This window comes from Cetorhinus maximus, chromosome 20, assembly GCF_964194155.1.
Source record: "Cetorhinus maximus chromosome 20, sCetMax3.hap1.1, whole genome shotgun sequence".
NCBI lineage: Eukaryota > Metazoa > Chordata > Chondrichthyes > Lamniformes > Cetorhinidae > Cetorhinus > Cetorhinus maximus.
In genome coordinates, this window is record NC_135898.1 from 755,313 (window position 1) to 780,365 (window position 25,053).

The 25,053-nt window shown below is 44.9% G+C and overlaps 1 protein-coding gene across 2 annotated transcripts in view; it reads left to right on the forward strand.

Annotated features, from left to right (window-relative positions):
* The first annotated feature begins 15,704 nt into the window (after nucleotides 1–15,704).
* LOC144694772 (NACHT, LRR and PYD domains-containing protein 3-like) overlaps nucleotides 15,705–25,053 on the forward strand; it is a 45,195-nt gene continuing 35,846 nt past the window's right edge. The window contains exons 1-3 of one of the 2 annotated variants that reach the window (XM_078565349.1): nucleotides 15,705–15,875; nucleotides 22,289–22,460; nucleotides 22,566–22,631. In XM_078565349.1, coding sequence (XP_078421475.1) covers nucleotides 22,355–22,460; nucleotides 22,566–22,631 — 172 coding nt within the window. In that variant the 5' untranslated portion in view covers nucleotides 15,705–15,875; nucleotides 22,289–22,354. The remainder of the gene's footprint in view (nucleotides 15,876–22,288; nucleotides 22,461–22,565; nucleotides 22,632–25,053) is intronic. The other variant, XM_078565348.1, reaches the window with a different exon arrangement.

Below are 25,053 nucleotides of genomic sequence, written 5' to 3' on the forward strand. Positions count from 1 at the left end.
CAATCAAGTGGGCTGCTTTTTCCTGGATGGTGTCAAGCTTCTTGGGTATTCTGGGAGCTGTACTCATCCAAGGAGCATTCCATCACACTCCTGACTTGTGCCTTGTAGATAGTGGATAGGCATTAAGGTGTCAGAAGGTGAGTTACTCGTCACAGGGTTCCAAGCCTCTGACCTGCTCTTGTAGACATCGTATTTATATGGCTAGTCCAGTTCAGTTTCTGGTCAATGGTAACCCCACCACCCCCCCCCTCCCCCGCACCCCAAGGACATTGATAGTGGGAGTTACGTGATTGTAATGCCATTGAATGTCAAGTGGTTAGATTCTCTCTTCTTGGAGATGGTCTTTTCCTGGCACTTGTGTGGCGTGAGTGTTACTTGCCACTTGTCAGCCCAAGTCTGGATATTGTCCTGGTCTACCTGCATTTGGACGTGGTCTGCTCCATTATCGTGAATGGTACTGAACATTATGCAATCACCAGCGAACATCCCCACTTCTGGCCTTATCATGGAAGGAAGGTCATTGATGAAGCAGCTGAAGCTGGTTGGGCCGAGGACACTATCCTGATGAACTCCTGCAGTGATGTTCTGGAGATAAGATGACTGATCTCCAACAACCACAACCATCTTCCTTTGTGCTAGGCATGACTCCAACCAGTGGACATTCCCCCACCCCCCCCACCCAACCCCCAACCCCCCCCCCCCCCCCCAACACCCCCCACCCCAGCGACTCCTGTTTTGCTAGGGCTCCATGATGTAATACACTGTCAAATATGGCCTTGATGTCAAGGAAAACCACTTTCACCTTACCTCGAGTTCAGCTCTTTTGTCCATGTTTGAATCAAGGCTGTAATGTGGTCAGGAGTTGAGTGGCCCTGGCGGAACACAAACTGGGCATCACTGTTCAGGTTACTGCAAAGTAAGTGCTGCTTGATAGCACTGTTGCTGACCCCTTCCATTACTTTACTATTGATCGAGAGTAGACTGATGGGGAGGTAATTGGCCGAGTTGGATTTGTCCTGATTCTTGTGTACAGGATATGCCTTGGCAATTTTCCACATATCTGTGAGTCACAACAAGTTAGTATGCAGGCAAAGCAAGTAATTAAGAAGGCTACTGGAGTGCTATCCTTCATTAGGATAGGAATATAACACAAAAGTAAGGACGTTATGCTTCTGTTGTACAGGGCATTTGTGAGACTGCAGCTTGAATACTGCGTGCAGTTTTGTTCTCTATTTTAGGGATGGATGTAAATGGGTTGGAGGCAGTTCAGAGGAGCTTTACTCGATTGATACCTGGAATGTACAGGCTGTCTTTTGAGGAAAACTTGGTCAGACTGGGTTTCAACTGGAGTTCAAAAGAGTGAGGGGTGATTTCATTGAAACATAGAAACATAGAAAAAAGCAGGAGTAGGCCATTCATTATCATCATGGCTGATCATCCAACTCAATAGCCTGCTCCCGCTTTTTCCCCATATCCTTTGATCCCTTTTGCCCCAAGAGCTATATCTAACTCCTTCTTGAAAACATACAATATTTTGGCCTCAACTACTTTCAATGGTAACGAATTCCACAGGCTCACCACTCTCTGGGTGAAGAAATTTCTCCTCATCTCAACCCTAAATGGTCTACCCCGTATCCTCAGACTGTGACCCTTAGTTCTGGACTCCCCCACCATCGAGATCATCCTTCCTGAATCTACCCTGTCCAATCCTGTTAGAATTGTATAGGTATCTATGAGATTCCCCCCTCTTCTGAACTCCAGAGAACATAATCCTAAGCGACCCAATCTCTCCTCATATGTCAGTCCAGCCATCCCAGGAATCAGTCTGGTAAACCTTCGCTGCACTCCCTCTATAGCAAGAACATCCTTCCTCAGATAAGGAGTCCAAAACTGCACTCAATATTCCAAGCGTGGTCTCACCAACACCCTGTACAATTGCAGTAAGGCATTCCTATTCCTGTACTCGAATCTTCTGGCTATGAAGCCCAAATATGATTTGCCTTCTTTACCGCCTGCTGCACCTGCATGCTTACCTTCAGCGACTGGTGTACGAGGACATCCAGGTCTCGTTGAATCCCCTCTCTCAATTTATAGCCATTCAGATAATTTGCCTTCCTGTTTTTGCCTCCAAAGTGGATAACCTCACATTTATCCACATTATATTGCATCTGTCATGCATTTGCCCACTCCCTCAGCTTGTCCAAATCACACTGAAGCATCTCTGCATCCTCCTCACAGCTCACCCTCCCACCCAGCTTTGTGTCATCTGCAAATTTGTAGCTATTACATTTAGGTCCCTCATCTAAATCGTTAATATATATTGTGAATAGCTGGGGTCCCAGCACCGATCCCTGCGGTACCCCACTAGTCACTGCCTGCCAGTTGGAAGAATACCCGTTTATTCCTACTCTTTGTTTCCTGTCTGCCAACCAGTCTTCTATCCATCTCAATATACTACCCCCAATCACATGTACTTTAATTTTACACACTAATATCTTATGTGTGACTTTGTCGAAAGCCTTCTGAAAGTCCAAATAAACCACATCCACTGGCTCCCCCTCATCAACTCTACAAGTTACATTCTCGAAAAATTCCAGTGGATTTGTGAAGCATGATTTCCCTTTCGTAAATCCATGCTGACTCTGTCCGATTCTGCCACTGTTTTCCAAGTGCTCAGCTATTAAATCTTTTTTCATGGACTCTAGAATTTTCCCCACTACCGACGTCAGGCTGACTGGTCTATAATTCCCTGTTTTCTCTCTCCCTCCCTTTTTAAATAGTTTGGTTATATTAGCTACCCTCCAATCTGTAGGAACTGTTCCAGAGTCTATAGGATCTCAGAAGATGACAACCAATGCATCCACTGTTTCTCGGGCTACTTCCTTAAGTACTCTGGGATGGAGATTATCAGGCCCTGGGGATTAATCTGCCTTCATTCCCATCAATTTCTCCAACACTTTCCTTACCAATACCGATTTCTTTCAGTTCCTCCCTCTCACTAAACCCTGTGTTCCCCAACATTTCTGGTGTGTTATATTTGTTTATTTGTGTCCTCCTTTGTGAAGACAGAGCCAAAGTATGTATTTAGTTGGTCAGCCATTTCTTCATTCCTCATTATAAATTCCCCTGTTTCTGAATGGAAGGGACCTATATTTGCCTTCACCAATCTTTTTCTCTTCACATACCTATAGAAACTTTTACAGTCAGTTTTTATGTTCCCCGCAAGCTTACTCTCGTACTCTATTTCCCCTTCTTAATCAATCCCGTGGTCCTCCTTTTCTGAATTCTAAAGTGCTTCCAAACCTCAGGTCTGTTGTTTTTTCTGGCCAATTTGTATGCCTCTTCCTTGGATCTAATACAATCTCTAATTTCCCTTGTAAGCCATGGTTTGGCCACCTTTCCTGTCTTACTTTTACGCCAGATAGGAATAAACAATTGTAGCAGTTCACCCATGCGCTCTTTGAACGTTTGCCATTGCCTATCCACCGTCATCCCTTTAAGTAACGTTTCCCAATCCATCATAGCCAACTCGCATTTCGTATCATCGTAGTTTCCTTTATCAAGATTCATGAACTTAGTCTCAGAATCATTTTCGTCACTGTCCATCTTGATGAGGAATTCTATCATATGGTCGCTCGCAAAGGACCTCACACAACGAGATTGTCAATTATTCCTTTCTCATTCCACAATACCCAGTCTAGGATGGCCTGTTCTCTAGTTGGTTTCTAGGGAGTGACAAGGTATTGGAGGTGTTGGCAGGCTTAAAAGTGGACAAATCTCCACATCTGGATGATTTGGGTCCCAGGCTGCTGAGGGAGGCAAGGGAGGAGATCGCCGGGGCTCTGACTCAAATTTTTAATTCCTCTCTGGCCACGGGGAAGGTGACAGAGGACTGGAGAACAGCTAACGTGGTTCTGCTACTTAAGAAGGGTTTCAGAGATAAGTCAAGAAACTACAGACCGGTGAGTCTCACGTCAGTGGTAGGGAAACTATTGGAGAAAATTCTGAAGGAGAGAATCTACCTCCACCTGGAGAGGCAAGGTTTGATCAGGGATAGTCAGCATGGCTTTGTCAGAGGGGGGTCATGCCTAACAAATTTGATTGATTTTTTTGAGGAGGTGACCAGGTGTGTAGATGGGTTTAGTGCAGTGGATGTAGTTTATATGGATTTCAGCAAAGCCTTTGACAAGGTCCCACATGGGAGACTTATAAAAAAGGCAAATGCACATGGGATACAGGGTAATTTGATAAGGTGGATTCAAAATTGGCTTCATTGTAGGAGACAGAGGGTGATGACAGAAGGATGCTTTAGTGAATGGAAGTCAGTGTTCAGTGGCATAGCACAGGGATCTGTGCTGGGTCTCCTATTATTCGTCATTTATATAAATGACATAGATGACTATGTGGGGGGTAGGATTAGTAAGTTTGCGGATGACACAAAGATTGGCTGGGTGGTTAACAGTGAGGTTGAGTGTCCTGGGCTACAGGAAGATATAGACGGGATGGTCAAATGGGCAGATAAGTGGCAGATGGAATTTAACCCTGAAAAGTATGAGGTGATACACTTTGGAAGGAATAATTTGACAAGGGAGTATTCAATGAACGGCATGACACTAGGAAGTTCTGAGGAACAAAGGGGCCTTGGTTTGTCTGTCCATAGATCTCTGAAGGCGGAGGGGCATGTTAGTGGGGTGGTGAAAAAGGCATATGGGACACTTGCCTTTATCAACCGAGGCATAGATTACAAAAGTAGGGAGGTCATGTTGGAGTTGTACAGAACCTTGGTGAGGCCACAGCTGGAGTGCTGCGTGCAGTTCTGGTTGCCACATTATAGGAATGATGTGATTGCACTTGTGGGGGTGCAGAGGAGATTCACCAGGATGTTGCCTGGGATGAAACAGTTAAGTTATGAAGAGAGGTTGGAGAAACTTGGGTTGTTTTCGTTGGAGCAGAGAAGACTGAGGGGTGACCTGATCGTGGTGTACAAGATTATAAGGGGCGTGGACAAAATAGATAGAGAGCAGCTGTTCCCCTTAGTTAAAGGGTCAGTCACGAGGGTACATAAGTTCAAGGTGAGGGGCAGGAGGTTTAGGGGGATGTGAGGAAAAATGTTTTTCATGTGTGTGCCTCATTCTCTCTCCCCCCGTCACATCTCCCTCTTTCTCTCTGCCCTTTCCTCATTGGTGTATCCATCTTTCACCACTATGCATTTCCTTCTCTGCCCTTTCCTTGCCTGTCTTTCAACTGCCCCCGATCTTCCCTGGCTTTGTCTATTCTCTGCTTGGCTCCCCATCATATACCTCCTGCTTATCTCTCCATCTATCTCTCTCCAATGCTTCTCTCTTTGTCTCCCTCCATCATTCTCACTCACTCTGGTACATCTTACATCTGTCCGTCTGTCTCTCTCTTTCTCTCTCTCTCTCTCTCTCTCTCTCTGTGTCGCCCATCCATCTCCCCTATTTGCCTTCGCTTCCTGTCTGTCTCCCCAGTTGACTCTGTCTGATTCTCTCTTTCTGCCCCATCCCCAGATCTCTCTCTAATCCCTCTGGCTGTTTCCCTCTGTTTATCCAGTCTGTCTCCACCGTTCTGCCTCCCTTTCTTTGTTTCCCACCTGCCTGATTCATCCCATCTATCTGTGCCTCTTTCTCTGTCTCCCCCCCAAGTATGACTCCTTCTTGGTTTCTTTCACTGTCTCTCCTTGCCTGACTCCCCACTATCTCTCTCTCTCCCTCCCTAACTCCTGCCTGTTGCCTTCCCTCCTGTTGCGCCCCCCACTCTGTCTCTCCACGTCTCAGTTTCCATCTTCCTTGTCTCTCTCTGTCTCCTCAGTTTCATCCCCATTTGTCCTGTCAGCTTGCCCCGGGTCTGTCTTTCGTTTTGCCTTCTGTGTCTAACTGCCCCTGTCTGACGCCATAAGCCTGTCTGTCCCCTTCCCTCAGGATTTCCCTCCACCAGCCGGACTCCCCAGCTCTTATACTGGGATCTGACAGATTGTTGCCCCGGCAACAGGGGAAATCGCATCGTGAAAATAACTGAAAATGAAAAAACTAAGATCATATATTCGGAGTTTATTTCAGCGGAAGATTAACCCTGAACAGTTAGTTAGCCTTTTTTTTAAATTTAAATTTAACAACGAAGTTGCAATTCCAATATATCTTAGCACACTCGGGGTTTTACAGCAAGTGTTGTCCAATCATGGAATCACATCTAACAGGAGACATTGTTCTGAACTTTGCAAGCGCAGGCTGGTTGAGTAAGGTCAGTAGTCTGCCTGTTATGAACAGCCAGAGGAATCGCTGTTTGATATGATCTCCAGTTGTTGGGACCACGGCCTACGTACCTGGCATCACACTGGCACGGAAATTCATTTGTGTTTTGGGCAGAATGTCTCTTTGGCTTGACGGCAGCATCCTGTTGGTGGAAAATACTACCCGTGTTGCTACTGCTTGGTAGCAGTGTGAAACGGCTAGCTTCATTTCTTGTTCATACCTATGTTTACATGGCAGTTACTGGGGTATACTAGGGAATATTAAAATAAGGTGGAGACTTAAAAGAAAACTCAAAAAGATAGTCTGTTCTTTAAATTGTTCAGTTTTCTCATTGTGGGCCAAGATACTGAGAAGATGTTTCAATTTTCCTGGACCTGAAATGAACTGTCGATTCGAAGTGACATGGCAGCATTTCTTCATTCATCCCCAATTGCTTACTCAAAGCACGAAAGAAGGTTTGCAACGTCCCCCTCACCTTCGAATAGGAAAAAGAGGGATAGAGCAAAGAAAGAATTACAGTGCAAAGCAACGACAGAGGAAAGAAATATTGTTCCACGTGGGCTCCAGAGTCCAGAATCAAAGTCTAATGAGGTATTTCTTCACGGAGGTTGGTCAGCTGTAAACTGATGCTGGTTAATTCACATTTCCAGTGATGTTGACTTCACATGATGACACAGGCATGCAGAGATGAATCAGTCTTGTGGGCGATGGTACAGAATTTCCAAGTGGAAGCAGTGTAGATGGGGCCAGGTGACCAGCCTGGGCCAGAGCACCTTGTCTGTGAGGCTGCTAGTCAGATGGAAAAATGGGAGACTGACTTTGTAGTACAGTAAGGCAATATTACTGGTTCCAGAAATTGGAAGTCCATGTCACATGACTCACACCTCTTCACATTGTCTTTGACAAAGGGTGTGTATCCTTCCTCTGGGTCCCCGAGATTGTTAAATGTCTCAGCCATTAAGAATTGAAAGGAAGGTTGCAGGGTCATTTGTCTCAGCAGATGAGCAGAACCCTGTTGGCCAGCCTGGGTTATGAAATGCAGATGGCCTTTTTTAGCTCTCTTTGAATTTGGTCTGTGCGGCCCACAGGATTGAGAAGTGTGGTGGTGTTTTTTAGTGGCTCTTCAGAGATAATGAGGTGCAAGTTTCTTCGATACTGCCAGTTTGCTCCTTTTGTCTGGTGTCACAGCCATACATAAATTCAGCCATTTGTGGTCTTTTTGTCCATTTTGGTTTTTTTTTTTAGAAATAGCAATGAGCATCCCTTTCTACGTTTTATAAGGGAAATATGCAGGGTGAGGCCTTAGTCCCTCACCCAGATTAAGTGGTACTCTTACCTTTCTCCCCAGTCGATCTATAGAAGCTCTTTGAATTGGAAAGGTTCTCGCTGGTTGGTGCGCTCTCAGTCCTGTGCTGTCGTTCCTCATTAGTTCCCTAGAACATTACACTGGGTCTCTGGATTACTAGTCCAGCAACAATACCACTACGCCATTACCTCCCCTAAATCCTTTCCGCGTTACAGACTGTCTGATCAGCATGGTATCTTGCCTACCTGGGGTCAGGGTTAAGGATGCCAATGAGCAGCAAGGTCATGCTTCCTCCAGCTCCAGCATAATGCCATCAATGGAACATACAACTTAGGAGCAGGAGTAGGCCACTCAGTCCCAAGAGAATGCCCACCATTCATAAGATCATTGCTGATCTGAATGTAACCTCAACCCCAAATTCCTATCCACCCACGCTACCATTTCACCCCTTTGTTAATCAAGAATTTATCCAGCTCTGCCTTAAAAATATTCGAAGACTCTGCTTCCACCACCTTTTAAGAGAGTTCCAAAGACTCACAAACCTCAGAAAAATAATTCTCCTCATCCTTGTCTTAAATGGGCAACCCCTTATTTAAAACAGTGACCCCTAGTTCTAGATTATCCCACAAGAGGGAAACATCCTTTCAAGATCACACTCTGTCAAGCCCCCTCAAGATCCTAAAGGTTTCAATTAACTCACCTCTTACTCTTCTAATTTCCAATGGATACAAGACTAACCTGTCCAGCCTTTCCTCACCCACCCATCCCTTGTATTAGACTAGTAAACGTTCTCTTAACTGCTTCTAACACATTTACATCTTTCTTCAAATAAGCAGACCAGCATTGTACACAATACTCAGATGTGGTCTCACCAATGTCCTGTACAACTGAACCATAGCCCTCCCTATTTTTGTAATCAATTCCCCTCACAATAAATGATAATATTCAATTAGCTTTCATATTAAGCTGCTGTATCTGCATACTAACATTCTACATACACGAGATACCTAGATCCCTCTGAATCTCAGAGCTCTGTAATCTCTCCCCGTTTAGAAAACAGGTTTCTTCTTTATTCTTCCCGCCAAAATGAACAATTTCAAATTTGTCCACATTATACTCCATTTTCCAGATCTTTGCCCACTCAGTTGACCTATCTATGTCACTCTGTAGCCCCCTTATGCCCTCTTCACAATTTACTTTCCTTCCTATCTTTGTATCGTTAGCAAATTTAGCAACCATTCCTTCAGCCCCTTCATCCAAGTTGTTTATATAAATTGTAAAAAGTTGAGGTCCCTGCACTGATCCCCGTGTTACACCACTCACCACATCTTGCCAAGCAGAAAAAGACTCATCTATGCTTACATTCAGCTTCCTGTTAGCCAGTCAATCTTCTAACCATGCCAATATGTTACCCACTACACCATGAGCTTTTATTATCTGCACTAAACTTTCATATGGCACTTTATCAAATGTCTTCTGGAAATCTAAGTACAGTACATCCACCAGTTCCCCTTTATCCATAGCACATGTGACCCCTTCAAAGAACTCCAATAAATTGGCCACACATGATTTTCCTTTTACAAAAACACACTGACTCTGCCTGACTGCCTTGAATTTTCCAAGTGCCCGACTACAATCTCTTTAATAATAGCTTCAGACATTTTCCTTATGACAGATGTTCGGTTACCTGTCCTATAGTTTCCTACTTCTCCCTCCCTTTTTGAATGAACGAGTTATATTTGCTATTTTCCAATCTAATGGAACCACACAACTGCCACCCCACCCCCATCCCACTCCTCGAATAGAGGGAATTTTGGAAATTTAAAACCAGTGCATCAACTATCTAACTAGCCACTGCTTTCAAGACCTTAGGGTGACGTCCATTTGGACCTGGAGATTTGTCAGCCCACAGCCCCAACAATTTGCTCAATACCACTTCCCGGTGATTGTAAGTTGCCAAGTTCCTCCCTCCCTTCCATCTCCTGATCTACAGCTATTTGCAGGATGTTACTTGTGTCCTCTATAGTGAAGACCAAAGCAAAATCTCTGTTTAATTCACCTCCCATCTCCCTACGTTCCATTAACAATTCCCCAGACACACTCACTATATGGCCAACGTTCACTTTGTTAACTCTTTTCTTATTTAAATATCTATAGAAGCTTTTACTATCTGTCCTTATATTACTAGCTAACTTTCTCTCATATTCTAATATTCTAATTGTTTTTCCTCTGTATTCCTCCGAGTACTGAGGGAGGCAATGGAGGAGATTGCTGGGGCCTTGACAGAAATCTATGTATCCTCCCTGGCTATGGGTGAGGTCTCAGAGGACTAGAGAATGGCCAATGTTGTTCCATTGTTGAAGAAGGGTAGCAGGGATAACCCAGGAAATTACAGGCCGGTGAGCCTTACGTCAGTGGTAAGGAAAATATTGGAGAAGATTTTTTGTGACAGGATTTACTACCATTTGGAAGCAAATGGGCGTATTAGTGAGAGGCAGCATGATTTTGTGAAGGGGCGGTCGTGTCTCACTAACTTGATCGAGTTTTTCGAGGAAGTGACAAAGATGATCGACGATGGAAGGGCAGTGGATTTTATATGCATGGATTTCAGTAAAGTCTTTGACAAGGTCCCTCATGGCAGACTGGTACAGAAGGTAAAGTCGCACGGGATCAGAGATGAGCTGGCAAGATGGATACAGAGTCACTGGGGGTGATACTGGGTCAGTGGGGGGAGAGGGGCTGGGTCAGTGGGGGGTGCGGGGCTGGGTCAGTGGGGGATGCGGGGCTGGGTCGTTGGGGGATGCGGGGCTGGGTCAATGCGGGGTGGGTACAATGTGAGTTAAACAGCAGATTAGTAAATTATACATTGTTTCAAACTTCTTATTAAATTAGGAGAATAATTTAATTTGTAATTTGGAGAAACGACTGATCCGAGACTGAATCATTTTTATACTTCGACAGTGAAGAAATAATAGGACACTGGCTGATAGTTTGATTGGACACAAGGGTATGGACAGACATTCAGTGAGACACACAAGTGGAGAAAATGCAACTAATTGCAATTGTATAGCATCTTTCATTAGCAAAACATCCCGTGCTGTTTAACAAAAGCAGTGCAATTCCTTTTGAAAAAGGCACCGAGATACTGAAGGAGTACCAGAGCAGGTGACCAAAAACTTTGGTCAGAGAGTTAGTGTTCTTAAGGAGAATTTGAAAGGAGGAGAGAAAAGTAACAGAGGCTGAGAGGCTCAGGAAGGGAATTCCAGAGCTCAGAACTTGGCCCCCAGTTTTGGACGATTATCATCAGGATGTGAAACATGTCAGACTTGGAGAGATGGAGGGCAGAGATATCGTTGGCTTCCAGAACTGTTGGAGGTTACATAGATAGGAAGAGAGGGGCCATGGAGAAATTTGAAAAGCGAGGTTGGGGATTTTAAAATGAGATGTTGTGAGACTAGGAACCAGCGTGGACCAGTAGGCACAGATGATGGGTAAAAGAGACTTGTTTAGAGTCAGGATACAGGAAGCAGTGATGAAGTAGAGCTGGGTGTTCTCAGCTTACATGTGGGACCAGGTTGCCAAGGGACAGCGTGTTGATGAGAAATAGAAGAGGGCCAACGAGACATCATTGGGGGACTCCAGAGATAATGGTGTGGGAGTGGGAAGAGATTCTTTGGCTGCACTTTCATAGATAAGGATTGATCTGGGAACTTTTGCCGCATTTTCACCCAGTTGGGTGACAGCAGAGAGGAGCTGGAGAAGGATGATGTGGTCAACCATGTCAAAGGCTGGAGACAGGTTGAGAAGGATGAAAATGCTTCATTTCCTACTGTCAGAGCCAGGAAGGGTGTTATTTGTGACTTCAATAAGAGCCGTTTTGGTCCTGTGGAATGGTTGCACCTTGATTGGAGGGATTTAGACATGGAATTCCATGAAAGATGGGCATGGAGTTTGGAGATAATAACATGTTCAAGGACTTTGAAGATTGAAATGGAGGCTGGAGGGCAGTTGTTTGCAAGGACAAATGGGTCAAGGATGGATTTTTTGAGGAGAAGGGTGAGAGCAGGTCGTACATTGTTGAGCAGACAAAAAATCTACCATCTGTATCACCATGGCATTTCTGAGATTGTAAAATCCCTAAAGATGTCCTGCAAATAAATGCTGTGCATCGCCTCACTGTTTGAAGCTGTCAATGTTCTTCTGATTTTAATATATCCATCTAATCCTTGTATCAATGTAATATTTATTACAGAACATCCTAATCTGAGAACATCTGTCGTCACCATGGCTGAAGGTCCAAACAAGACAGAATATCCAACAACTACAAAAGGAATGAGAATGGACACAGATAGATTCATAAAATACTCCAAAATAAAATTTCTATGCTAATAGATTGGCCATATCTTGTGCAAGACCTGCAGCTCAGACAGGAAGAGGGAACAGGACAGGGGCCTGGTAGAAGGAGTGAAATGAGCGATCCTCTAAAAGGACATCACAGTCACAGTTTGAGGGAGCCCCTAAGTACTGGACCTGTTGAGTAGATACCTGGCATTGGTGCCATGTGTGGTCAAATGCTGCCATGATGGCAAGGACAGTCACCTCACCTCAGATCTCGAATCAATTGGCTGCTTACAGAAGAGGGTTCCTGTGTATTGAAGTTTTTATTATAATTTCACTCCTGAATGGTCTGGCTCCAATCTTTTTTACTATACGCCCTAGTCATAGAGCCATGGGGGGAATTCCATACCAAGGTAGTGACCCGCACCACCTCCCTGGCTTAAAATTAAGCTGCATCAAGCTCCATGTGACTAGGAGTGTCCGAGCCAAATTAACAGCCATAGGGCCATTAATTGGCTCAGAACAAGACTTAAGCTGCTATCAGAAAGGATTTCCCATCTTCAAGAGCTACCTGATCATAAAATGGCAAGTAGCATTCATGCCATACAAGTGCCAAGCAATGATGATCTCCAACTAGATAGAAGATAACCATCTCCACTTGACATTTAATGGCATCACCATCATTGAATCGCCCGCTCTCAACATCCTGGGGGTTACCATTGACCAGTAACTGATTAGCCATATAAATACTGTTTATATACAAGAGCATGTCAGAAGCTGGGAATTATGAGGAGAGTAACTCAGTCCTGTCTTCTCAACGTCCGCCCACCATCTGCAAAGCACAACTTAGGAGTGCAATGGAATATTCTCCCCTTGCCTAAATGTCTGCAGATCCATCAACACTCAAAAATCTACACCATCCAGAACAAAGAGTCCACTTGATCAGCATCTCATCCACCACTTAAAACATTTAAAAAATATTAATTCAAGGGTTTTGGGCTTCACTGGATTGGCCAGCATTTATTGCCCATCCTGAGTTCTAAATTTCCCTTGAGATGATGGTGGTGAGCTCCCGCCTTGAACTGCTGCAGTCCATATGGCGCAGGTATATCCACAGTGCTGTTAGGGAGGGGGTTCCAGCGACAGTGAAGGAATGGTGACATATTTTCAAGCCAAGATGCTGAGTGGCTTGGAGGAGAAATTCCAGATCGTGGTGTTCCCACCTATTGCTGCCCTTGTCCTCCTAGATGGTAGCGTCTGTGGGTGGGGAGGTGCTGTCTAAGGAGCCTTGGTGAGTTCCTGCAGTGCATCTTGTAGATAGTACATACTGTTGCCACTGTGTGTCGGTGGTGGAGGGCGTGAATGTTTGTGTATGGGGTGCCAATCAACCGGGTTGCTTTGTTCTGGATGCTGTCAAGCTTCGTGAGTATTCATGGAGCTGCACTCATCCAGGCAAGTGAAGAGTATTCCATCACACAGCTGACTTGTGCCTTGTAGATGGTGGACAGGCTTTGGGGAGTCAGGAGCTGAGTTATCCACTGCAGCATTCCTAGCCTCTGACCTGCTCTTGTGGCCACTGTATTTATATGGCTAGTTCAGTACACTTTCTGGTCAATGGTAACTCCCAGGATGTTGATGGTGGAGAATTCAGCAATAGCAATGGCATTGAATCTCAAGGGGCGATGGTTAAATTCTCTCTTGTTGGAGATGGTCATTGCCTGATACTTGTGTGGCACAAATTTTACATACCACTTGTCAGCCCAAGCCTGGATATCACCCAGGCCTTGCTGCATGTGGACATGGACTGCTTCAGTATCTGAGGAGTTGCGAATGATGCTGAACATTGCGCAATCATCAGTGAACATCTCCACTTCAGACCTTATGATGGAATGAAGGTCATTGCTGAAGCAGCTGGAGATGGTTGGACCTAAGACACTACCCTGAGGAACTCCTGCAGTGATGTCCTGGAACTGAGATGATTGACCGCCAACAAACACAACCATCTACATTTGTGCTTGGTCTGACTCCAACCACTGGAGAATTTTCCCACTGATTTCCATTGACTACAGTTTTGCTAAGGTTCCCTGATGTCACACCCAGTCAAATGTTGCATTGATGTCAAGGGCAGTCACTTTCATCCCACCTCTGGAGCTCAGCTCTTTTGTCCATGTTTGAAACAAGACTGTAATGAGGTCAGGAGCTGAGTGACCCTGGCGGAACCCAAATGATTGTCAGTGAGCGGGTCATTGCTAAGCAAATGCCGCTTGAAAGCACTGTTGATGACCCCTTCCTTCACTTTTCTGATGGTCGCGAGTAGACTGATGGGTAATTGACCGGGTTGGATTTTTCCTGCTTTTTGCGTACAGGACATACCTGAGCAATTTTTCACATTGTCGGGCAGATGCCAGTATTGTAGCTTCACTGAAACAGCTTGGCTAGGCGTGCGCCAAGCTCTGGAGCACAAGCCTTCAGTACTATTGCTGGAATATTGTCAGGGCCAAATAGCCTTTGCAGTATCTAGTGCCTGCATTTATTTCTTTATCACGTGGAGTGAATTGAATTGGCTGAAGACTGGCATCTGTGATGCTGGGGGCATCTGGAGGAGGCCGAGATGGATCATCCACTGGGCACTTCTGGCTGAAGATTGTAGCAAATGCTTCAGCCTTATCCTTTGCACTGATGTACTGGACTCTCCCATCATTGAGGATAGGGATATTTGTGGAGCCTCCTCCTCCAGTGAGTAGTTTAATTGTCTGCCATCATTCATGACTGGACATAGCAGGATTGCAGAGCTTAGATGTGATCCATTGGTTGCAGAATCACTTCGTTCTGTTTTACTTGCTGCTAATGCTGTTTGGCACACAAGTAGTCCTGTGTTATAGCTTCACCAGGTTGACACTTCATTTTTAGGTATGCCAGATGCTGCTCCAGGTGTGCCCTCCTGCACTTTTCATTGAACCAGGATTAATCCCCTGGCTTGGTGGTAATGGTAGAGTGTGGGAAATACCGGGCCATGAGGTTATAGATTGTGGCTGAGTACAGTTCTGCTGCTGCTGATCGCTCACAGCACCTCATGGTTGCCCTGCCTTGAGTTGCTACATCTGTTTGAAATCTATCCCAATTAGCACGATGATGGAGGGTATCCTCAATGTGAAGACATTAGCTCCTTCCACCACTTACGCACAGTGGCAGCAGTGTGTAATGTCTACAAGATGCAGCGCAGCATCTCACCAAGGCACCTTTGACTGCACATTCCAAATCCATGACCTTTACCACCAAGAAGAACAAGGGCAACAGATGCATGGGAGTACCATAACCTGCAAGTTCCCCTCCAGGCCACACACTATCCTGACCTGGAAGAAAATCACTGTTCCTTTACTGTCACTGTGTCAAAATCCTGGGACTCCTTTCCCAGAAGCACTGTGGGCATACATGCACCAGATATATTGCAGTGGTTCAAGAAGGTGTCTCACCACCTCCTTCTCTGGGGCAATTTTGGATAGACAACAAATGCTGGCCTTGCCAACGACTCCCACAGCCAGCAAACTATAAAGACAATTGCTGGCTTTAAATTTGAGATTGATAGCTTCTTGTTAACCATGGGTATGAAGGGATTTGGGGCAAGGTTAGGGATTAGGTCACAAATCAGCTATGCTATCACTTAATGTTTCTGGATTTTCACACTTTGTTTGATAATGTGGCTCACAGGAGGATTCAGTCGCTTCCTGTAAAGGAAGTAGAACAACGTGGCTAGAAATTCAATGATGTTTGTTTTTCTCCATTTTGTGTTCACAGATCCAAACTCCAGAATCACTGAGTTCTTGACAAAGTGGGATGATTTCCAGCTGTTCCAGTTGACAAAACTTTACTGGGACAGAATAGAGCAAGCGGTTGAAGGAGGGGTGGATGGAGTCAGCTTATTGTTAACATACGAGCAGATTTTCAATGGACAAGAACATCGGGTAAGTGGGAGGATTGCAATGAGGTTGGATTATTTAAACATTACAGAACTTGCAGAATGTAAGTATGATAGAAGACCAAGATTTATCTAGATCATCTTCTAACACCCGGGCAGTCACATGTTGATAATGGTGCTAAATCAATCTCCAATAATTAGCCAACACCAGAACCAAGCATGAGGTGAGGAAAGCCTCAGAGCTTTGGGAACCGTAGACCCAAAGTGACCTGTTGCTTCCAAGCATACAACACTGACCACATACAGATACCGAGATCATTGTGGTTATGTTACTGAATTAACAAACTAGTAGCCTGGACTCATACTCCAGAGACCTGAACTTAGATCTCACTGTGACAGTTTGTGAATTTGATCTAAGGTAATTAGATAATATTGAATTGTCGTCAAAAGCCATCTGGGTCGTTCGTGTCCTTTAGGGATGGAAACCTGCCGTTCTTACTCATCCTGACCTGTATATGGCTCCAGACACCCAGCAACATGGCTGACTCTTCACTGCCCTCTGAAATGGTCTAGATCAACATGCAACACAGCTATAAACAGGTGTAATAAGAGCACGCAGCATTGGATTCAGTCACAGCTCAGTCTACCATGCAAAGGCCCCACTAACATTGAAGGACTTGTAACAAATGTGACCAATAAAACAACAGCCTGACATAAGAATAATCCTGTCAATATGACCATCAAACAACATCCCAGACTCTTCTGCTACTATTCCTGGGTATGCCCTTTCCCACTAGATGGATCCACCAGAGATGGCAGCCTAGGGGTATACAGTAACCAGGGAGAGTCCTCAACATAAATTCAGAACCCCAGGAAGTCTCTTGGCATGAGGCCAAAGATAGACAACAAAACCACCTGCTGATTATTGCCCTCCTCCAGTTGATGAATATGGACTCCTCCAGGTTAATTAAAAAAAGCAAGGGCAGAGAATTCACCATAGGTGGGGACTTAATTTCTCTCATCAAGAATGGCTCGGAAACACCAATAATGACAGTGCTTTCTGAGTCTTGAAAGACATATCTGCCAGACTGGGCTTGCAGCAGTTGGCCAGAGAACCAACAGGAGGTGAAACCCTATTTGTCCTCACCCATCTACCTATTGCAGATGCATCTGTCTATGACACTATAGAAGTGACCACCGCACAGTCCTCGTAGGAAATGAAGTAAAATCTTCAAACTGAAGACACCTGTCATTGTGTTGTGCGATAGTATCACCGTGCTAAATGTGATGGATACACAATAGATCTACTGTCTCTAAACTGACTATCCACAAAGTGCTGTGGGCCATCAGCTGCAGAATTGTGGTAAGGCATTTCCATCACTCCACCATTTTAATCAAACAAGGGGCTCAACCCTGGTTCAATTAATGTGTAGGAGAGCATTTCAGGATCAGCATCAGGGGTATATAAACATGAGATGCTAACCTGGTGAGGCTACAACACATCGCCATAACATATATACTTCACATCGGTCTTCACCCAAGAGAATGAGGATGAAGGTATCGAACTCGGGAAGAGAGACTGCAAGGTTCTTGAGCAAATTGATATCGGGAGTGACAAGGTATTGGAGGTGTTGGCAGGTTTAAAAGTTGACAAATCTCCAGGTCCGGATGATGTGTGTCCCAGACTGCTGAGCGAGGCAAGGGGGGAGATCGCAGGGGCTCTCACCCAAATTTTTAAATCCTCTCTGGCCATGGGGGAGGTTCCAGAGGGCTGCAGAACAGCTAATGTGGTTCTGCTATTTATGAAGGGTTGTCGAGAGAAGCCAGGGATTCATAGGCCAGTGAGCCTCACATCAGTGGTAGGGAAACTATTGGAGAAAATTCTAAAGGAGAGAATCTACCTCCACTTGGAGTGGCAAGGTTTGATCAGGGATAGTCAGCATGGCTTTGTCAGAGTGGGGTCGTGCCTAACAAATTTGATTGATTTTTTTGAGGAGGTGACCAGGTGTGTAGATGGGTTTAGTGCAGTGGATGTAGTTTATATGGATTTCAGCAAAGCCTTTGACAAGGTCCCACATGGGAGACTTATAAAAAAGGCAAATGCACATGGGATACAGGGTAATTTGATAAGGTGGATTCAAAATTGGCTTCATTGTAGGAGACAGAGGGTGATGACAGAAGGATGCTTTAGTGAATGGAAGTCAGTGTTCAGTGGCATACCACAGGGATCTGTGCTGGGTCTCCTATTATTCATCATTTATATAAATGACATAGATGACTATGTGGGGGGTAGGATTAGTAAGTTTGCGGATGACACAAAGATTGGCTGGGTGGTTAACAGTAAGGTTGAGTGTTCTGGGCTACAGGAAGATATAGACGGGATGGTCAAATGGGCAGATAAGTGGCAGATGGAATTTAACCCTGAAAAGTATGAGGTGATACACTTTGGAAGGAATAATTTGACAAGGGAGTATTCAATGAACGGCATGACACTAGGAAGTTCTGAGGAACAAAGGGGCCTTGGTGTGTCTCTCCATAGATCTCTGAAGGCGGAGGGGCATGTTAGTGGGGTGGTGAAAAAGGCATATGGGACACTTGCCTTTATCAACCGAGGCATAGATTACAAAAGTAGGGAGGTCATGCTGGAGTTGTATGGAACCTTGGTGAGGCCACAGCTGGAGTACAGTGTGCAGTTCTGGTTGCCACATTATAGGAATGATGTGATTGCACTGGTGGGGGTGCAGAGGAGATTCACCAGGATGTTGCCTGGGATGAAAAATTTAAGTTATGAAGAGAGTTTGGATAGACTTGGGTTGTTTTCGTTGGAGCAGAGAAGACCTGAGAGGTGACCTGATTGAGGTGTACAAAATTGTGAGGGGCATGTACAGGGTGGATGGGGAGCAGCTGTTCCCCTTAGTTGAAGGGTCAGTCACAAGGGGACACAAGTTCAAGGTGAGGGGCAGAAGGTTTAGGGTGATGTAAGGAACCAATTTTTTTTTGCCAAAGGGTGGTGATGGTCTGGAATGCGCTGCCTGGGAGGGTGGTGGAGGTGGGTAAATGTACCTGGATGAGCACTTGGCACGTCATAAAATTCAAAGCTATGGGCTGGTAAATGAATCAGGTAGGTAGGTCAGGTGTTTCTCACGTTTCGATGCAGACTCGATGGGCCGAAGGGCCTCTTCTGCGCTGTGTGATTCTGTGATATTCAGAAGCAAGTGATCCCACAACCAACAGAGCATATAGCTTTGCATTTCTGCCAGACCAGTCATATTGTGATGAACAGCTAAACAACTAACTGGAGGTGAAGAATCCACAAACAATCACATAATCAATGATGGGGAGCCCAGCACGAGTGCAAAAGATAAGGCTGAAACTTTTGCAACTATCTTCAGTCCGAAGTGTTTAGCGGATGATTCATCCACTAGGTTCTGGTTCCCATCATCACTGAAACAAGTCTTCAGCCAATTTAAATCCCTCCACATGATGTAAAGGAGCAACCGAGCTCACTGGATGCAAGTCCCCAACAATATCCCAGCTGTAATGCTGGAGATTACTGCTCCAGGACTAGCCGCAATTCTAGTCAAGTTGTTTCAGTGCAACACTGGCATCTACCTGACAATGTGTAAAATTGCACGGGAATATCCTATCCATGAAAAGCAGGACAAATCTAAGCCAGCAATTGCAATTCCATCAGCCTACTGTCAGTAATCAGCAAAACAATGGAAGGTATCATCGACAGTGCTTTGAAATGGCCCTTACTCAGCAATAACCTGCTCACCAATACTCAGTTTTGGTTCTCCCCGGACCACTGTGTTCCAGACCTAATCGCAGCTTTGGCTCAAACATGGGCAAAAGAATTCCAGAGGAAAGGTGATGGTGCTTTCCCTTCACATCAAGGCAGCATTTGAGCTAATGTGGCATCAAGGTGTCCTCTCAAAATTGAAGTCAATAGGAAACAGCAATCATATTACTTCTCAATCTTTTTTTTTCCAGTGAGGACACGCCCAGTTTACACAATAGCTCCTTGCCCAACCCCTCCATCCTCTCAATCGTTCTAGTTGTTCTCTTCAGTAGCTCTCATAACCTTGTTGTACTGAGGCAATCAGGACTATACACAGTATTCTAAGTATGGTCACACCAATGTTTTTAGCAAGTTGCAAATTACCTCACACTTTTGGCTCAATATTGCCCTCTTAATACACCCCAACACCTAATTTGCTTTCCATGCTGCCACTGAGAATTGTTCCCATATTAGATAACGGAATCACCAAATCTTACAGAATAGAAATGGGAAAATAGATCGAACTGTAAATATTGTGAATCTGACGCAATGATATGAAACTGAAAACACCCAGCAGATCCATCATTATCTGTAAAAGGATAGGAGAATGATTCAGGTTTATCTCTAGTGTGGACTGACAATAAAAGGAAAGAGTTTGATGAGGCTGGGAAAAGGGGAGAACAGGGAGGGTATAGTGGGAAAGCAATGAACTACCAGGAAAATCTGTGTGTCAGAAAAAAAACAATCGTTTCCCCCATCGATGCTGTGATTTTATCTCATGCTTCGGAGGCTTGAAGACTTTGATCAATTCATCCTTTAGTCTGCTCACCTTGATTCCTAAATTCTCAAATACCCACTTTAACAATAACTCCTCATCCCTGGTAACATCCTGATGAATCTGCAGGACAGTTCCTTCAGTGTTTATAATTCATTCAATAATGGAGTGTCCAAAACTGCACACAACTGGAATAAATGATTTTTCTCTGCCCTCCTGGTGTGACCCATCACTCCTCATGGGAGCATCAGCAAACTAAACTCATTCAATCTGCAACATCCCCTCCAACTACTCTGACTTGGAACTCTATCGCCATTCCCTCACTGTCACTAGGTCAAAACGAGAATGTCCTTCCCAGCAGCTCTGTAGGTGTACCTGTACCAGATGGACTGCAACAGTTCAAGAAGGTCACTCACCACCGCCTTCTTTAGGGTAATTAAGAATGAGTAACAAATGCTGACTTAGCCAGTGATGCCCACATCTCGTCAAAGAATATTTTAAAACTCCTGTCCCTGTTTCTCGCTCTGACAGTCACCTCTCATGGGTGAACATAAGGTAATTGAGTTCATTCACTGTGTAATTTCCTGCCTCTATACTCTTGGTGTGGAACGTAACTCCCTTTTCCTACTGTTAGACATTGGAAAAATCGACCCCATTGTCTGCTATCCCTGCCACAAACTCCATCTTCTCATCACTTGATTGGATTTGTCCCCCTGGTCACTGACTAAAGCTTAGCCAGGCTATCTGGTGTTTCAGTGTCCAGCTTCAAACTGAACTCAATTTGCTGCAAACCTGCCAGCACAAAAATGTCCTACTTCTCTCCACATAACACTGCAAGTCTCTCCCCCTATCTCAACACTTCTCCTCAACCTTCATCCATGGATTTGGAACAGTTGAGTGTGGAGGTAACCAAGGTAACCTTGCAACCTCTGGAATGTTAAGCTACTTGGATTCTGCTGCCTTTACCCTGGACCATTCCAGGTCCCGGATATCACTTGTGTGCTCACAAACCTATCATATCTCCCAGTCCTCAGATGCCTTCAATTTAAAATTCCCATTCTTCTGTTTAAATAACTTAATGACCTTGACCCTTTCGTTCCTTGTAAGCTGCTCGAGTCCTGCAACCTCCCATTGGAATTCTCCATTGCTCTGACCCTGGCCTTATGAGCAGCCTCTCCTTCACACCACCACAGTGTTCAGATATCTTGGGTCCTACTCACTCTCAAAACCTATCCACTTCCCACTCCTTACCAAGTTTTCATACTCGTAGCAAATTTGCAAAAATATCAACCTTCTGAACTTTCAGTTACTGAGGGGGAAATTGATAGGATTGATTGGATTTTTCACCATTATTATTGGTCGATTCTCCTGACAGATAACTCAACAGTACTGGTTTGGTTCAGTCAATGGTGGTTTCACTGCCAGTTTTCATTTTAAGATTCCCATTCTTCTGTTAAAATAACTTAATGACCAGAATCGTCCCTTCCCTTCCACCAGAGATCTGATTTGCTGCTATTTTCTTGCTGAGTAAATGAGATACTGTAACAGCAAGAAGTCAGTGTGAGGAAACAAGTGGATCATATTGTCAATCAATAATTTGACAAAGAAAACTCATCACACCGATCATATTAAAATACTGCAGATTGTCAATGATTCCTCACTCTCCCCAAAATGTATTTCAGACTTCTGGCTTAGTTTATTCACATTTATTTGCTGTTAATGACTGAAATGAGATGAAGATGATTTTTCGTGAATGTTCATTATGCATCAGTTCTCTGCCCAGTGACTGTTTATTGTGCTCAAAACAATTGGAAATGCCATCACTGAGCAGACCCTTTCCTTCTCATTCTCAGTGTTTATCTTTCACTCTGATCCTCGATATATTCATTATTATTCTTTGCAGAAAGTCACCGAGCTCACGGATAAGGGAAACCGGGCGGACAGTTCCAAGCTTCTCCTAAGTCTGGTGATGGAGAAAGGCTCTCGGGCCCGAAGGGTGATGTGGGAATCCTTTGTGAAAGTGCATCATGGGGTCCCAAAGTTGGATAAAATAATAAAAGAAATACAGGAACTTGGTACGGTAAAATCACACAGTGAATTCAATTTGGGATTCAAACATTGCAGATTTTGCTATAACATTACATATATCTGATTTCATGAAAGTTAATTGCTTTCAACAGGTTCTGATCCAGTTGATTACATGAATATTGGAAGAGGCTTATCTGAAGTACCCAGGCACCTGAAAGGTAAGAGATGAAATGGACATTTAAAACCATTTCACTTTTTTTTATCCATTCACGGGATGTGGGCTTCGCTGGCAGGGCCAGCATTTATTGCCCATCCCTAGTTGCCCTTGAGAAGGTGGTGGTGAGCTGCCTTCTTGAGCCACTGCAGTCCATGTGGTGTAGGTACGCCCACAGTGCTGTTTGAAGGGAGTTCCAGGATTTTGAACCAGCGACAGTGAAGGAGTGGCGATATATCTGCAAGTCAGGATGGTGAGCGACTTGGAGGGCAACATCCAGGCGGTGGTGTTCCCATCTATCTGCTGCCCTGGTCCTAATACGTGTTAGTGGTCGTAGGTTTGGAAGATGCTGTCTAAAGAGCCTTGGCGAATTCCTGCAGTGCACCTTGTAGATAGTACACACTGCTGCGCCTGTGCGTCAGTCTTGGAGGGAGTGAATGTTTGTGGATGTGGTGCCAATCAAGCGGGGCTGCTTTGTCCTGGATGGTGTCCAGCTTCTTGAGTGTTGTGGGAGCTGCACTCATCCAGGCAAGTGGGGAGTATTCCATCACACTCCTGACTTGTGCATTGTAGATGGTGGACAGCTTTGTGGAGTCAGGAGATGAGTTACTTATTGCACGATTCTTAGCCTCTGACCTGCTCGTGTAGCCACAGTATTTTTGTGGCTAGTCCAGTTCATTTCCTGGTCAATGGTAACCCCGAGGATGTTGGTAGTGGGGGATTAAATGATGGTAACACCATTGAACATCAAGGGGCGATGGTTGGATTCTCTCTAGTTGGAGCAGGTCATTTTCTGACACTTGTGTGGCGTGAATGTTACTTGCTACTTGTTAACCACGCCCTCCTGCACTCTTCATTGAACACATGGCTTGATGGTATTTGTAGAGTGGGGGATACGCCGGGCCATGATGTTACAGATTGTGTTCGAGTACAATTCTGCTGCTGCTGATGGCCCACATCAATGCCCAGTCTCGAGTTAGCTGGATCTGACCGAAATCTATCCCATTTAGCACGGTGGTAGTGCCACACAACACAATGGAGGATATCCTCAATGTGAAGGCGGGACTTTGTCTGCATAATGACAGTGCGATGATCACTCCTACCGATACTGTCATGGACAGATGCAGCAGCGGCAGGCAGGTTGGTGAGGATGAGGTCAAGTATGTTTTCCCCTCTTGTGGGTTCCCTCACCGCCTGCTGCAGACCCAGTCTAGCAGCTATGTCATTTAGGACTCGGCCACCTCAGTCAGTAGTGGTGCTACCGAGCCACTCTTGGTGATGGACATTGAAGTCCCCCACCCAGAGTACTGCGCCGTTGCCACCCTCAGTGCTTCCTTCGTTCAACATAGAGGAGAACTGAATCAGCTGAGGGAGGGCGGCACGTGGTGCTCAGCAGGAGGTTTCCTTGCCCACGATTGACCTGATGCCATGAGAATTCTTGGGCTGTGGAGTCGATGTTGAGGACACCCAGGGTAAATACCACTGTGCCGCCACCTCTGCTGACAGGACACCTATATTATCCCAGTCCCAGGGATAATGATGGATATTATCTGATAATATGGGACATTATCTCCATGAGGATGGGCTAGCCTGTGAGACAGCCCTCCCAATTTTGGGAGATGTTAATAATGAAGAGTTTGCAGGGTCGACAGGGCTGAGATTGCGGTTGTTGTTTGCTCGGTCGATACCGGGTGCTGCATCTGGTTTCATTCCTATTTTGTGTTACAACTGTGTGCGAGGCCATTTCAGAGCTCACTGCAAAGAGCTAACTGCTGTGGGTCTGAAGTTGCATGTAGGCCAGACCAGGTGAGGACAGCAGATGGGTTGAACCAGAAGGGATTTTACAACAATCGACAATGGTTTCATGGTCATCATTAGGCTTTTAATTCCAGATTTGTATTGAATTCTAATTCTACCATCCACCATGGTGGGATTCGAACCCAGACTCCCAGAGCAGTACTCTGGGTCTCTGGGTTACTAGTTCAGCGACAATACCATCACCTCCTTTCTGAGAATCCGAATGATTGGAACATTTGTTTTAGAGATACTCAGATTCTGAAAATCAGAAAATCAAGTGCTGGGAAACAGGAGATTGAACATGATGAGGATTTGTCATTGATCCTCAACTATGGACATATTTAATTTACAATTCATATGAAATGATTTCTGTTGTATTCTGTAAATATGTGGGCATTGCATTTTTTGACTTAGTCCAGCTGCTGTATGCTATTCTGATATTTTATACACAGCTGCCAGAATCCCACGATGCTGTGAATCATAATGCAAACCTGGGTGTGCACGGATTCTCTGGGCTCACAGTGAAGAGCTGGGCTTTGAGCCAGATGTTACGGGTTCTCTGCACCCAAGAAATCATTCCCATCATTAACAAATCAAATGCTGAGCAGGAAGATCGTAGAAGGTCCATC